Genomic DNA, 16,753 nt, shown 5'->3' with positions numbered 1-16,753 from the left:
GGGCTCAGACTGCCAGGCTGAAAATAGTAGTGTAGATGCTGAGGCTCGAGCTGGAGCCCAGGCTCTGAGACCCGAGCCCTTGGCTGTAGACTGAGCCCTGCAAGCCTAAGTCAGCTGACTTGGGCTCTGAGACAGGGAGCCATGGGTTTGCCTTTGCAGTGTATACCCTAAGACACTCAAAGTTAGAAACCTAGCTCCCTTCAGAGACTACTTACTTTTCGCTTTGGGGAGCCCATGCTGTGTTGTAGGCTGCAGCTTTATTTTCTTTGCCTTTTCCTTTGTTATGGACTGTGGTCCGACCCAGAAGAAAGGGAGTTCCATCCCTAAGACTTACAGTTGGAAGACTACTGCCTGCCCACACTCCAATCCAGTGCTATGTTGATACTTACGGCCAGAAAGGGATATCTGTGATGAGAGGTGCCCACTCTTTGGGGGTGCCCTAGGGGTACAACTTATGACAAGAGTTATAAGAATAAAGGGAACAGATCTCTGTAAGTTTTCCATGTGCAGAATTCCCATTTAGACTATCTAGCAGTATTATTGCAGACACCTGGAGTGAAATCCTGGCCCCACTGAATTCAAAAGGAGTTTTGCATTGCCTTTAATGGGCCTAGGATTTCACCCCTTTACCCATCACCAGACCATCTCTTGCAATGCAATCAATTTTAGAAGTTAGGTGGCTCACAGTTCATAGAATCATAGACTTTAAGGTCAGAAGGGACTTTTATGATCATCTAGTCTGACCTCCTGCACAACGCAGGCCACAGAATCTCACCCACCCACTCCTGTATCAAACCTTTGTCTGAGCCATTGAAGTCCTCAAATCATGGTTTAAAGACTTCAAGGTGCAGAGAATCTTCCATCAAGAGACCCATGCCCCATGCTGCAGAGGAAGGCGAAAAAACCCCAGGGCCTCTGCCAATCTGCCCTGGAGGAAAATTCCTTCCGGATCCCAAATATGGCGATCAGCTAAACCCTGAGCATGTTGGCAAGACTCACCAGCCAGCACCTAGGAAAGAATTATCTGTAGTAACTCAAATCCCAACCCATCTAACATCCCATCACAGAAGCCTGCATCCCAAGAAAGGGGAAAAAATTCATAGGTGGGAGTTGAGGACCAAGCTGGATGAGCAAGCATCTCAGAGAGGTGATTAAAAAAAAGCAGACAGCCTACAAGGAGTGGAAAATGGGTGGGATTAGCAAGGAAAGCTACCTTATTGAGGTCAGAACATGTAGGGATAAAGTGAGAAAGGCTAAAAGCCATGCAGAGTTGGACCTTGCAAAGGGAATTAAAACCAATAGTAAAAGGTTCTATAGCCATATAAATAAGAAGAAAACAAAGAAAGAAGAAGTGGGACCGCTAAACACTGAGGATAGAATGGAGGTTAAAGATAATCTAGGTATGGCCCAATATCTAAATAAATACTTTGCCTCAGTCTTTAATAAGGCTAATGAGGAGCTTAGGGATAATGGACGGATGACAAATGGGAATGAGGATATGGAGGTAGATATTACTGCATCTGAGGTAGAAGCCAAACTCGAACAGCTTAATGGGACAAAATCGGAGGGCCCAGATAATTTTCATCCAAAAATATTAAAGGAACTGGCACATGAAATTGCAAACCATTAGCAAGAATTTTTAATGAATCAGTAAACTCAGCAGTTGTACTGTACGACTGGAGAATTGCTAACATAGTTCCTATTTTTAAGAAAGGGAAAAAAAGTGATCCGAGTAACTATAGGCCTGATAGTTTGACATCTGTAGTATGTAAGGTCTTGGAAAAATTTTTGAAGGAGAAAGTAGTTAAGGACATTAAGGTCAATGGTAACTGGGACAAAATACAACATGGTTTTACAAAAGACAAATCGTGCCAAACCAACGTGATCTCCTTCTTTGAGAAGGTAACAGAATTTTTAGACAAAGGAAATGCAGTGGATCTAATTTACCTCGATTTCAGTAAGGCATTTGACACAGTTCCACATGGGGAATTATTAGTTAAATTGGAAAAGATGGGGATCAATATGAAAATTGAAAGGTGGATAAAGAAACTCATAGACTTTAAGGTCAGAAGGGACCATTATGATCATCTAGTCTGACCTCCTGCACAATGCAGGCCACAGAATCTCACCCATCCACTTCTATAACAAACGCCTAACCTATGTCTGAGTTATTGAAGTCCTCAAATTGTAGTTTGAAGACCTCAAGCTGCAGAGAATCCTCCAGCAAGTGACCCAGGCCCCATGCTGCAGAGGAAGGCAAAAAACCTCCAGGGCCTCTGCCAATCTGCCCTGGAGGAAAATTCCTTCCCGACCCCAAATATGGCTATCAGTTAAACCCTGAGCATGTGGGCAAGACTCACCAGCCAGCACCTAGAAAAGAATTATCTGTAGTAACTCAAATAACAACTTCTCTAACATTCCATCACAGACCACTGGGCATACTTACCTGCTGATAATCAAAGATCAATTGCAAAATTAATTGCCAAAATTAGGATATCCCATCATACCATCCCCTCCATAAACTTATCAAGCTTAGTCTTAAAGCCAGATATGTCTTTTGCCCCCACTACTCCCCTTGGAAGGCTGTTCCAGAACTTCACGCCTCTAATAGTTAGAAACCTTCATCTAATTTCAAGTCTAAACTTCCTAGTGTCCAGTTTATATCCATTTGTTCTTGTGTCCACATTGGTACTAAGCTTAAATAATTCTTCTCCCTCCCTAATATTAATCCCTCTGATATATTTATAAAGAGCAATCATATCCCCCCTCAACCTTCTTTTGGTTAGGCTAAACAAGCCAAGCTCTTTGAGTCTCCTTTTATAAGACAGGTTTTCCATTCCTTGGATCATCCTAGTAGTCCGTCTCTGAACCTGTTCCAGTTTGAATTCATCCTTCTTAAACATGGGAGAGCAGAACTGCACACAGTATTCCAGATGAGGTCTCACCAATGCCTTATATAACCGTACTAACACCTCCTTATCTTTGCTGGAAATACCTCGCCTGATGCACCCTAAAACTGCATTAGCTTTTTTAACGGCAATATCACATTGGCGGCTCATAGTCATCCTGTGATCAACCAATACTCCGAGGTCCTTCTCCTCCTCTGTTACTTCCAACTGATGCGTCCCCAATTTATAACTAAAATTCTTGTTATTAATCCCTAAATGCATGACCTTGCACTTTTCACTATTAAATTTCATCCTATTACTATTACTCCAGTTTACGAGGTCATCCAGATCTTTCTGTATGATATCCCGGTCCTTCTCTGTGTTAGCAATACCTCCCAGCTTTGTGTCATCCGCAAACTTTATTAGCACATTCCCGCTTTTTGTGCCAAGGTTAGTAATAAAAAGGTTAAATAAGATTGGTCCCAAAACTGATCCCTGAGGAACTCGACTAGTTACCTCCTTCCAGCCTGACAGTTCACCTTTCAGTACGACCCATTGTAGTCTCCCCTTTAACCAGTTCCTTATCTACTTTTCAATTTTCATATTGATCCCCATCTTTTCCAATTTAACTAATAATTCCCCATGTGGAACTGTGTCAAATGCCTTACTGAAATCGAGGTAAATTAGATCCACTGCGTTTCCTTTGTCTAAAAATTCTGTTACCTTCTCAAAGAAGGAGATCACATTGGTTTGGCGCGATTTGTCTTTTGTAAAACCATGTTGTCTTTTGTCCCAATTACCATTGACCTTAATGTCCCTAACTACTTTCTCCTTCAAATTTTTTTCCAAGACCTTACATACTACAGATGTCAAACTAACAGGCCTATAGCTACTCAGATCACTTTTTTTCCCTTTCTTAAAAATAGGAACTATGTTAGCAATTCTCCAGTCGTACGGTACAACCCCTGAGTTTACTGATTCATTAAAAATTCTTGCTAATGGCTTGCAATTTCATGTGCCAGTTCCTTTAATATTTTTGGATGAAGATTATCTGGACCCTCTGATTTTGTCCCATTAAGCTGTTCGAGTTTGGCTTCTACCTCAGATGCAGTAATATCTACCTCCATATCCTCATTCCCATTTGTCATCCGCCCATTATCCCTAAGCTCCTCATTAGCCTTATTAAAGACTGAGGCAAAGTATTTGTTTAGATATTGGGCCATGCCTAGATTATCTTTAACCTCCATTCTATCCTCAGTGTTTAGCGGTCCCACTTCTTCTTTCTTTGTTTTCTTCTTATTTATATGGCTATAGAACCTTTTACTATTGGTTTTAATTCCCTTTGCAAGGTCCAACTCTACATGGCTTTTAGCCTTTCTCACTTTATCCCTACATGTTCTGACCTCAATAAGGTAGTTTTCCTTGCTAATCCCACCCATTTTCCACTCCTTGTAGGCTTTCTGCTTTTTCTTAATCACCTCTCTGAGATGCTTGCTCATCCAGCTTGGTCTACAACTCCTGCCTATGATTTTTTTCCCCTTTCTTGGGATGCAGGCTTCTGATAGTTTCTGCAACTTTGACTTGAAGTAATTCCAGGCCTCCTCCGCCTTTAGATCCACAAGTTCTTCAGTCCAATCCACTTCCCTAACTAATTTCCTTAAAAGTTAGCCCTTTTGAAATAAAAAACCATAGTCCCAGATCTATTTTTGTTTATCCTTCCATCTAGTTTGAACTGAATTAGCTCATGATCACTTGAACCAAGGTTGTCCCCTACAACCATTTCTTCTATGAGGTCCTCACTACTCACAAAAACCAAATCTAAAATGGCATCCCCTCTTGTTGGTTCAGCAACTACTTGGTGAAAGAATCCATCCACTATCACATCTAGGAAAATCTGAGCCCTATTATTATTACTAGCACTTGTCCTCCAGTCTATATCTGGGAAGTTAAAGTCTCCCATGATCACACAATTCCCATTGGTATTTACTTCATTAAAAACATTAAAGAGGTCTCTATTCATATCCAAATCAGATCCCGGTGGTCTATAGCACACCCCAAGCACCATCTCAGGGGAGGCTCTAGTAGCTTTCTTCCCCAATGTGATTTTTGCCCAGACTCTGTCTTATCCATTCCATCCCTTCTTATTTCTTTACAGTCTACCTCATCAGTGATATACAATGCTACTCCGCCACCTTTGCCTTTATTTCTGTCTTTCCAAACAGCACATATCCTTCAATACCTGTACTCCAGTCATGACTACTATTCCATCATGTTTCTGTTATCCCTATAATGTCCTGTTTCACTTCCTGCACCAGTAACGCTAGTTCCTCCATTTTGTTACCTAGGCTCCTCGCATTGGTGTACAAACATCTTAATTCTTACTGTTTGGCTTTGCTCACATTCTTTATTCGATTAGGCCCAGACATTCTACCACCAGTATCATCTATTAGAAAGGTATCTATACTAGCCTTCCTCCATATGTCCATTCTCCTACCCATGGCTGTATCTTTTCTTTCTTCGTTTTCTTCCCTCTTAATGTTAAAATCTGGCATGGAGATTACCTGCACATCTCCCACCCATCTCCCCCCAAATCCTAGTTTAAAGCTCTCTTAATCACTTGTGCCAGCCTCCATCCTAGAAGTCTATTTCCCTCCCTACTCAGGTAAAGTCCATCCCGAGAGAACAGTCCTCTGTCCATGAATGCCTCCCAGTGGCCATACATCCCAAAGCCCTCCTTATAGCACCACTGCCTGAGCCATCTGTTGATTGTCAGTTCAGTCCAAGGGGGGGGGCCTCATGGAAGGGGTGGGAGAAGAGACAGGTCAGGCCTCATGGTGGATTGTCAGTGATGCCCAATGCACTAGTCGGTCATTTGAGTTTGAGACCCCTGGTTCAGTCAGTTAAGTGCTGAAAAGTGCTTTCAGCATGCTCTTTGGACCACCTGGCTGCCCTTGGACACTAGGTTAGTACTCTTTGACATAGGTGCCAACTCCATGGGTACTCTGGAACTGGAGCACCCATGGGGAAAAAAAGTGGGTGCTCAGCACTCACCAGCAGCCCCGCCAATCAGCTCCTCCCTCTCCCCCCTGCCAGTGCCTCCCACCCGTTGGCGGGCCTCCTGTGGTGTGCAGGAGGCGCTGGGGCAGGGAGAGTAGGGTGACCAGACATCCCCATAAAATTGGAACTGTCCCGATATTTAGGTGTTTGTCCCGCATCCCGACCAATCTTTGGTTGGGACACAATTTGTCCCGATATTTCGCTCCGCCGGCAGCACTCGGCTCTTTTTTTATTATTTTTTTGGTCTGCCAGTGGTTCCCCCCTGCCCTCATGTGTCCTGATATTTTCTCCCTCTCATCTAGTCACCCTGGGGAGAGGGCAGAACAGGGAAGGAAGAGGCTTGGCAGGGGTGAATCAGGGGCTGGAATAGGTGGGGCATGAGTGGACGTTCGGGGGAAGGGGTGGAGCGGGGGCAGGGCCTGGGGCAGAGTGGAGGTTAAGCATACCTGGGAAATCACAACGTCAGCGCCTGTACTCTGTGATATTCCTACTTGCCACAGGGTCCTCTGCCTCTCCAGCTCTCACTGGCCTGAACAGCTTAGGAACACTACAGGCGAGTGAGACTGAGTAGCCAAACACCCTGTTGGGTTTGCTAACTCAGCAGAGCAATGGAAACAAGGCACAGCCTCTGACCCTACTCAGTTCCTTAATGTTTCAGGCTAGACCAGGTAAACAACTGAGAGTTCAGCCAGTTTAGTGCTTCAGCACTACTTTGAGCACTGAAGCACTAAATGGACTGAGGTGTAAATCTTTCAGTGACAGCTCGGTTCATACAGGTCCTGTCAGCAGTGACAAACATTGTTTATATATATTTATCTGTAGAGCCATTTCCTCTAAAATCTACACTATATTTTGCATTAGTGTTTATAGAAATGCATGTGTAACTTTGTAAACAAGTTCCACTCCTGAGTCTGAGGGGGGAGGAAAATCTGAGATACTTTCTGGAAAATATTAAAAAGGGTCATTTTAAATATTTTGTAACTTCAAAGGTATTTATTTATTCCAAAATTAAAGGAAGAAAACATTTTGCCACCACATTAAGTACAAAATCTTTGTCATGGAAAAGTGAATTCTATGAAAAGATGGGGGTTGAGGGGAGGAGTGAAAATAAGGCTTAGAACGGACGTGTGGTCACAGCTTTAACTGTGGAATATGAACGATACCCCCATGATATAAACTGGATGTCATAAACATAAAATGTTTAAAAATTTAAATACTTCCCTGCAGCGTTGTGAGCCCAATCACAACAGCATTGTGTTAGTGCCTGAAAAGTGGGAATAACCCCATGTAATAACCTCACAAACCCCTGAGGGGTCTCAACCCCCAGTTTGAGAACCCCTGGACTAAAGCAATGCAGGCTTCCTGAGCATGAGAGAGGACTAGCTATTCTGAATACAGACACACATCCTGCTGTTTAATTTGATATTCTTCAGAGTGTCCAGTCATGAGTATGTGTGTGCTATTGGAATTCCAGCAGCTGTAACTGATACTGTAAGCCTGGCACTCTTCTATCTGGTCACAATAACAGAAGTTCTGCGATTTTGTTAACTTTAGAGCGTCAGACAAAGTTCAAAATATTGTTTTCTGAAAGGATAGCATGCCTTTTTTTGTATCTCAGTCCATTTGTGGATACATTGGGATGCGATTTTAAACCTTTATTCCTATGGAAAATGCCCACACATTTATTTATTTTAACAAATCTTGAAAAATATATTTTGACAGCTTGTCTCCAAGGTGTTTGCAGTGGTAAGTTTTTGACCTCCAACTAGTTTTCCTTAATCAACTCCTGAGCTGCACAGAATATGTATAATCTCACAGTGTAATAGCCAGGGACTGAAGGGAAAATGGAAAAAGGTCACATTTAAAACAAAAACCAATACAGAAACTGTCAGGAAGGAAGAATGAAATGCCTTCTGCAATATCTTTTATATTCAATATAGTTTACACCATATTATTTAGACCAGGTCATCTTTAATCCGTCCTTCACTTCCAAAAATTTAAATATATTTTTTGATGCAATTTTGGACTTGACTGTTTTTTTTCACATCCAGAAGACCAGATTAACCCTTTGGAGGAAATATTCCCAAATCAGTAATAATGGCATTTCTGTTATTGTTAGTTCCAACCAGTTGTACATTTCCATAAGGTTTGGAAACCTGCAGTTAAAATCATCAAAAAGTCACTTTAAAACGCAGATGGGCAAAATAAGGAGTGGTTTTAGTCTAAGATTTAAAAAAAAACTCATCCCTTTGTTTTGGGCTTTGCAATAATATAAAACCAGCCAGAGTTTGAATGAGTCTCATCCTTTCAGGACCTCCACAATGTACGGGATTAGGGGAAAGAGGATTTTGGATAAATTGTTTTAGCCCTTCTGTAGCAGAGATTCTCAGAATTTGAAGCCAGAAAGTGAGGGGGAAGGATTTTATTATTATTAAGGTGTTGTCTAGAGGGCCCATATTGTCAGGTGCTGCCTTGGAGCGTTGTTTCCTTCGACAAAGGAAGTGTTATTATCCCCATTTTACAGATGGAAAACTGAGAAACAGAGAAATTAAGTCATTTTGTCCACAGTCGCACAGGAAGTCTGTGGCAGAACAGGGAACTGAACCCAGATCTGCTTAGACCATGTCCAGTGCCTTCATCACAACTCTTCCTTCACAATAAAAGGGAAATTTAACATGTAAGAGCTGATCTAGAGTTCCTTCCTTTGTCAGAGAAATACATCACTTCTATAGAGAGAAGAAAATTCTGGCAATAAGAATAAAAATCCAAAAGTCTAATAATATGTCAACATTTGGGATATACCTGTGATGGGGGAAAAATCACCTTTCAGAAGACTCAAAATTTGGAAAAGTAGTTTGAAATTTGGTTACCTTCTATTGAATTCTTGATGGGATGGGAGAGGGAGATAACTGTCCAACTGTCAAGCCCACATAGTTAAGCTCACTTTTATTTAATAAAAGTGCATATACTTATGTGTGTAACTTTACTCCCAAGAGTAAAATTACACACGGTTGTGGTTATAAGTTTAGACTCTAAGTAATGATAAATTGCAATTGTGTCTTGTTTGGTGAATGTGGTTTGTTCTGTATTGTTACTTGTACTTGCACAGAAACCCCAGTGTAAAAAACAGTCTTATGTTAGTGCTGCACGAATTGATCACCCCCCTCCCATGTGTGGCCTAATCGGAAGGAGGTGTCTGTGAGTTTACCCTGGTTGAGACCTTCAAAGAGCTCTGTCAGAGACCACTGATTTCCCCCTAGCAGAAAAGGCCACAAGCCTGGGCCCCGGGGGAGGTCAAGCCACCTGCACAGAGGCCTCATATCTCTACAGTAACTGTGCTACGGAATTGATCCTTGCTTCTCTGCTCCCTGATGCTGTAACTCCATTGAAGCTGTGCTACCCAGCCTGCAACTGCCAGTGAGTGCTGTGGAAAGATAATACATCCCCAGGCTTTATTCGGCTTCCACTCTTATCTTTATAGGTCTAGCAGGGAGACAATATGAACCCCACTTGGCACCATCCACTCCTCCCCTAACCTAACCTACACACTGCTCATTTCTTCCCCTAATGCGCATCATTATACCCTCCCTACACACACACTTCACTGCTGGAAGGCAGGATCCACCTGTGGAAAGAGCTCTCTGCATGTGGACCAAAGGACACTGCTGGGAGCTTACAAAGGTGAAGTTAATACAATTACCCTACCCTACACCCCAACCCCACCCATTCTGGGATACCAGTTCCAGACAAGCCCTACCTGTCCATCTAGCAGGATAAATCAAAGGAATACAAATCTAAAGCATTGTACCTGTTACAAATGACTATCCCATACAGATCCGTATTGCTAGCAATATGTTTTAAAATGGAACATACAGACTCTTTTAACAGATGGGACATTTAGCACAATAGTTTCCTACAGTTAATGTCCGCCAGATATTAACTAATTCTGGAAACCTTAAATAATCCTGATGAATAGGGCTAAATTAATCTTGGGCCCTATTGATAGGGAAATATAATGGAGCCCCTTGCCCACCTCCTACAAGTATTTTGTAAAGTTAATAACAGATACAGGCTATTATTCCAGGGACTTATAGTAAACCAGAGCCTGACAGTTGCCAGAGCTGTGTGTGTTCTTGTGAATACTAAGTTATTGATAAATTGAATCTTTATTATCAGAAGCTCAAGACTATCATTCCCATATTAACAGGGTGACCACATTTTCTTATTTAAAAAAATTAGGACACTTTTAAAAGGGCTGAGGCCTCAGGAAAGGTATGTGTAGAAGGATTTTGGAAGCTCAAGGTTGGCCAAAAGGATGACATGCCTCTTACTCCCTATTCTCAGCTATCTACCTCCTTTCCCTTTTTTCACAACTAGAAAGCAAAACAATACAGTGGTAAGGCAGGGGAAAAATGCTATTTACCCTGAGTCCCTTTTACTGCCTTTACCTAGTGCCAGCTCATTTATGGCCTGATTTCACAGGATATGAGCACCTGAGGCTCCCACTGAAGTCTGTGGAAATACAGGCCATTGCTGTAGTAACCCAGATGTACAGACACTCTTTTCTTAACCTGTGTATTATATAATTTTTTAACATTAGCTTTAATAAAATTTTTAAATCTGTTTTCTGCCCTATTTGTGGCAATCCCACAGCCTACTACTGCTCTTTTAATCAGGCATGCTCCAAGTCCCATCTCATCTGCTCTTCTCTGCCATTTTAGGGTTTTATTTTCATTTTTCTATGCTTTTTTATCTCTTTCCTCTTCCTTTGGCCCCAATCCTGCAGGCTGCCTCAAGTGAGCGGATTCCTGCACCCACATAGAATCCCCCTGAAGTCCATATGAAACAGTTTGCAGGATCAGGGTCTTTGTCCTTTGCTTATCAAATCATCCTTCCCTTCCACGGGCAACCATTTCACTTGCTCTTAAGTGCTGTTGCAATAAAGATGGTCAAAAAACAACACATTTTCGTGAAAAATTTCATTGACAAATGTGTCATTTTTCATTCATATTTCAAAAACATTTTACAAGTTCTAAACTACAAGCATCTCTTCCACACACCCTACATCCCACCCTTCATTCATTCTGCATCCAATTTGCATGTACCAGCATTCCTCCATTCTGCACATGCACACAGCATACTCGTGCAGATGAGGTGGGAGGAGATCTCCATTCACCTTGCCTTTGATGGGCTACGTCCACCAATGTTCCAGCCAAAGTAGGGAGGTTTTCCCTGTCCCTGTACGGTCAGTCTTCCCCTAGGAGGGAAACCCATCTCTTTAGGAAGTGAGACTTCTCTACATTTGTCTATAAAACCCAGGGATGGATGCAATCCCTTCATTTTCATGCTAGGAAATTCTACGTTGGGTGCATCTGAGTGTGGGGGCACCATGGAGCAAAGGGTGTTAGAGCAGCAAATATTAAGCTGGGTGTGACGCAAGGGTAGCATGGTGCTGAACAGCTGGGGTGCTTGGAATCAGGGAGCAGTGGGCAGCCTGGATAATCCGGAGAGTTGGTGGCAAGGAGCCTGATTGTTGAGGGAAAGTAGGTATCAGTGAAGGCAGGGTCCCTTTTCTGCTCTCTACCTTTCTGGGTCCACCAACTGTTCACTCACCTACCCTATTGGTGTTCCCTACTCTTCTCAAACTTGAAGTCCACCCCAGACTCTCTTCAACAGATATTGTCCACCTGAACTTCCATGGTGGGGGAGGACCTCCATTTCTCTTGTGGTCATGGTAACCAACCATAGAAAACTTGCTCTGGGGCAATACTACCCAATAAGCTGGACCCGCTAAATCTGGAGCCACTTCAGGGTTCTATCTGTGTACATTCACAGTATTTGTGGTTGAACATATTAATAGGGCCTCAAAATTCATAGCTGTCAAGTTTTTCTTGCCACTATCTGAAGCCTGCTAAAATCAAGAATGTCTGATTTCATAACTACATCTTCCAAATACATCCACTGATCCGGCAAAGCATCCAGTTCACTATTTTAGATGGATTTATATGCCCCTTCAATAACATAGTATCTAAGCACCTCACAATCTTTAATATGCTCAGGCTCAAGCTAAATAGGGAAGTGCTGTTATCCTGCTTACAGATGGCTAACAATGCCTTAACTCCTCAGAGGTATTTAGGTGCCTAACTCCAACTGATTTAGGCACCTAAATAGCTTTGAGGATCTGGACCTAAGTGACTTGCCCCTTCACACAGGATCCTGTGGCAGAGCAGGGAGATGAAACCAGGTCTCCAAAATCAAATGCTACCATCCTAACCTCTGGATCACCCTTCCTGGCCCCACCACCTCATTCCCATGCTCTGCTTTAATAGATGGAGATAAGATGAATCAATGAGTGACTGGCCCAGGAGGACGATCAGGAAGCATGGTAAAAGCAGGATGCATGAGAGGATTTCTCCACTTCTTCCTTCCCACTCTACTCTACTATTGTCGTTTTTATCACAGGCCCATCCAGGGGCCGGGTGCTTGGCAGTACAGGCTGCACAGAAGCCACACTCCCTGCCCTGGCGAGCCTACAGTGTAACCTGGCACACAGGGGGCAGTGAGTGGTGGTCACGGGAAGCAGGCGGGACTGGAGGCGTTAGGCAGATCCGAGGCTGCGGTGGCTTAGGGTAGTGATGTGCCAGCCCCCGCAGCGGGGATGGGAGTGAAATTGGGGCAGCCAGGGAGCGGGGGGAGGGGGATATGGGCACTGGGGAGCGGGGGTTGGGACTAGGGGACTGCGCTGCAGCACCCAGTGCTCAGCTCCTGTGGGGACCCGGGTGCGGCCGGGCGGTGGGTGGAGGCGTTAGGGGCTCGGGGGCAGCCGGGTAGGCGCTGCACTGGGCAGCCGGGCCGCAGAGGGGGCAGGCCTGGTAAGGGGACTGCCCGGAGTCGGGGCGGCGGCGATAGGCTCCCTGGCGGGGCACGCCCCGCTCCACCCCTGCCGGGCTGCGAAGGGGAGGGGCCCCGCTGTCACCCGCCGGCTCCCCCGGCCGCCTGCTCCAGGGGTTGCTGCCCCCGGGCTCGGCCGGGCCCCAGGCCGGGTGGGGAGGCTGCAGCTCCCTGGGCCTCCCTTTCCTCCCCACCCAGCCCGCTGCTCTCCGCCTTCTCCCCGCCGTGCCAGCCAGCCTCTCTCTGGGTCTTCACTACCGGGTCAGGCTGGAGGCGAGCGTGATCAGACACCCCCCCCCCCCCCGCCGCCCCTCCTCCAGCACACACAGCCCTGCCCCTCCTCCTGCTCCGCGGGCCGGCTCCATCCCTCCCTCCCTGCCTCCTCCCCGCACCCCTCCTTCCCTCCCTCCTTCCCCGCCGCCAGTTACTGTACAACTAGTGCACACACACACTCACACTCACAGGGTCCCGGCTGCCGCAGCTGCCATGGAGAACAGCTAAAAACACCCAGACAGACAGACAGACTGACAGTCAGGGGCAGAGGCACCCCCCACTCCCCACCTCTCCAGCCTCCTCGCCACCCGGCGGCCACGGCCCCTGCGGTGCCAATCAGCCGGCCGGGAGCCGCGGCAGCCCCGGACCCAGCCCCCCTGACCCAGCAGCCCCCGCCCCAAAACGGAGCCCGGCTCAAGCCCAGCACCCAGCACGCCAGGGAGACTCCGCCAGCCCATCCCCACTGCAATGTCCAAGGGCTTGAAGAAGAAAAGCCACTGGACGAGCAGGGTCCACGAGATTGTCCTAGGCAGGAACCAGGAGGGGCAGCTGGGCTTTGAGCTGAAAGGGGGCGCCGAGAACGGGCAGTTCCCGTACCTGGGGGAGGTGAAGCCCGGCAAGGTGGCCTATGAGAGCGGCAGCAAGTTGGTGCCGGAGGAGCTGCTGCTGGAGGTGAACGAGACCCCCGTGGCCGGGCTCACCATCAGGGATGTGCTGGCCGTGATCAAGCACTGCAAGGACCCCATCCGGCTCAAGTGTGTCAAGCAAGGTAAGGGCCGGCTGCGGGCTCCCGGCCGCTGCGCTGCGGAGCGGGGCAGGAGGGCACGGGGTGCAGAGGGGAGCGCGCCCGGGAAGGGGGGCGGCACGGGAGTAACCAGGGGATGGGGTGCAATGGGGCGACGGAAAACAGCCTGCAGCCCCGGGGAACTTTGTACTGGCAGTTTGACTTCTCCCCCCGCCCCCGGGCAGGGGCCAGCACCTGCCCCCGGGGAGGATGCGAGGGGCAGCCCCGCCGCGTGTGCACGGAGGAATTAAATGTGCGTCAGTGACAGCCTGTCGCGTTTGCTGGGGGGCAGGAGGCGGCGAAAGTTTGCGAGGCCCCGGGCCGGGGCGCACAGGCACCCGCTGGGGTGCTGCAGACAGAGCCTGGGCCGGCGGTGGGGAGCTCAGGGTACCGTGTGGGGCCAGCAGCGCCTCACACACACACACACGGAGCCGCACCACTGAGAGGGAGGAGAGGAGCCAAACATTGTGACAGGCGCTGAAGGAGGAATGATCGCGGCTGGGAGCATCAGCAGCGACTAAGCCACTGGAGGCATGCAGGGCACCAGCCCGTGCTGCGCAGCCAGACGGGAGCCACGGGGCTCGCTCTCTCTCGTGGCTTTTGGTCGTTCCTCGCGTGGTTCTTTAATATATAGAAAAAGTGGCCTGGAGGCTGGGTGTGGGAGCTGGGTACCCCTAGCTTTGCTTGTCACGGGGCGTGTTCCCCTGGAGGCAGTGACTTGTCAGGTCCCTGGCACCGCAGGGAGGTTTCCGTTTAGCTTCTCTCAAGTCTCGTTATAGGAAAAGTCATTCACTTTATCCCTGATGAAAACGATCTCCTGAGCCTGGGGAATGGGGATTTCATATCCTAACACCGGAGGGGAAAGGGTGCTTGCTTGCTGCAGGGACAAGAGAGACGTTCGAGGACAGAACCATAAACTTTAACCGGTCCTCTGCTTCTCCTTTTGTATAGAAAAGTGCTGGAGCGGTGACTTAACAATATTCCAGGAAAGTGAATAGGATTAAAGATGTTGGATTTTCTGTGTAACCTTTTTTTTTTTCTTTCAACTAAACTGGCTTGTCGGGAATGGTTAACAGAAGGTTTAGAACAAAGGTTTCTGCGACTCAGAGAAGGGTTTGTGGAGCACAGCAGCTGTAAGCTCCAGTGAGAACCAAGTTCATAAGTGGTGCCATGATGATGATGATGATGATGATGGGGTTTGTGTGTGTGTGTTTAAACTAAGGCATTTCTGGATCAACCATAGGAATCCACGTTAATACTGTAGTGGAAATAATTTCAATACCAGTATTCTGTGTCCAAAAAGAGCAACCTTGGTACAGATTGGGAGGCATAATGGACAGCTCCATCAGTTGTCCCAGACACTTCATATAATTTTGCAGTTGAATTTCATCATTTTAATGAGTGGCCTATTTTTCACAGTGACTTCTATAAGATTTTCAAATGCTTGAAAAACATTATTAGCCTGATCCAAAGTTCCCTGAAATCAGTGGAAAGACTCCCTTTGACTTTGAGTCAGGCTGTACAAGTATACTACTGTGTATTCAGTTGCTTACAGTAAAGTCAAATCTCCAAACAACTGACATAACCTGGGATTTGTACATTGGTACATGAAGCTGGCACAGGGGTAAATGCAGAGTACAGCAGAGTATTGTAAGTCGTATCTTGAAGGACAGAAAAGGCAAGGGGACATAATAGTTGATGCAATAAGATGAGAAAGGGGAAAGAGTTGAATCAATTCTACCTTGTTATACTGGGTCAGCTTTGGGCTCTGAGTGCTAGGAAACCTGCTATGGTGTTTTAGCTTTTAAATAAATGTAGTGTGAATTAGTCTTGCCTTGACTGGTTTGTTGTGATTTCAGAAAGGGAGAAGCACTTCCCATTGAGTTTAAATGTCCGAAAGGCAGAGGGATAAGTAAAGATATCTTCATCTGATTTCAGTTAATACCTCTTTTTCCTTTACAGAAAAACTTAAAGTAGTTTTCTCAATTAATTTTAGTTTTTGGTTGTTTTCAGTTAATCCATCATTATAGTACATGAAACAGTGTCCGTGTTCCACTTCCTCACTATTTTTCAAACTTTTTTTTTTAAAGTAGAAGTGGTTAGTGATTCATTACAGTGTTTGCCATTTATAAAGATATCCCTCAGTACACAGGTCAGTGACATGAGTCAGGACTCCAGTCTATTACTTGCCGTTCCTTGAATGAGATGCAGAAGGCTTGAGGTTCCATATACATTACATTTATTAGGACTTTCACTGCAGTACAGTCATATACTACAGTTTAGGACAGGCTCCTCAGCACACTGGCCAGACAACCTAGCTATATGCTTTGAAGTTCCAACCATCTGCCCAGGTCCTTAGACAGAAATGAACTTGCCAGCTAGAATATTTTGCCAACTGGATCCTTGCACAGTGTATCTAATATCTAGACTCAGCACTCTTTGGTTGAAGAACACAGACATTAGATATTAAATTTTCTCCCCCAAAATTACTTTTCCCAAGAGTGTTTTTCAATAGTGTGAGTAAGAAAGATGGGCAATAAAATTATTTATATATTTTTGTAACTTTATTCTCTTTTTAATTATAAAACACCTTTAGTGTGCTAGAACAAGGTTAGTGAGACTATTATAATAATTTCTGCATAATTTATCAATGATAGCTCTGTAATTTTTTCAGTGCACACATTTAATTAAAATAGCATGACCTTGAATGGACCATGTGACTCTGGCTTCTCTTTCAGAGTAAGTGCTGTCTTAGAGTGAAATCACAGTGAGAAATGTGCAGGTAGAACATTACTATTTATAATGTGATATTAATGGGTCTTGTTTGTTTGAAAGTTTTTATAACTCAGCAATCAAAATT

The 16,753-nt window shown here is 45.4% G+C and overlaps 1 protein-coding gene and 1 long non-coding RNA gene across 15 annotated transcripts in view; one reads left to right on the top strand and one right to left on the bottom strand.

The window, feature by feature from the left end:
* Positions 1-251: 251 nt before the first annotated feature.
* On the bottom strand, positions 252-13,341 carry LOC120393688. The gene is made up of 3 exons (XR_005592112.1): positions 13,299-13,341; positions 11,122-11,202; positions 252-288 (listed from the first exon to the last, which is right to left on the bottom strand). It is a non-coding gene; the product is annotated as an uncharacterized LOC120393688 (long non-coding RNA).
* Positions 13,210-16,753, top strand: part of MAGI2 (membrane associated guanylate kinase, WW and PDZ domain containing 2) — a 1,074,597-nt gene continuing 1,071,053 nt past the window's right edge. For 9 of the 14 annotated variants that reach the window (XM_039518176.1, XM_039518126.1, XM_039518238.1 and 6 more), the window contains exon 1: positions 13,213-13,878. In XM_039518176.1, coding sequence (XP_039374110.1) covers positions 13,578-13,878 — 301 coding nt within the window. In that variant the 5' untranslated portion in view covers positions 13,213-13,577. Of the gene's footprint in view, positions 13,879-16,753 lie in introns of all 14 variants that reach the window. The other 5 variants (XM_039518189.1, XM_039518183.1, XM_039518241.1 and 2 more) reach the window with 2 other exon arrangements.

This window comes from Mauremys reevesii, linkage group 1 (genome assembly GCF_016161935.1).
Source record: "Mauremys reevesii isolate NIE-2019 linkage group 1, ASM1616193v1, whole genome shotgun sequence".
Lineage (NCBI taxonomy): Eukaryota > Metazoa > Chordata > Testudines > Geoemydidae > Mauremys > Mauremys reevesii.
The sequence above is the reverse complement of the archived record's forward strand: the minus strand, read 5'-3'. Positions and strand labels throughout refer to the sequence as shown.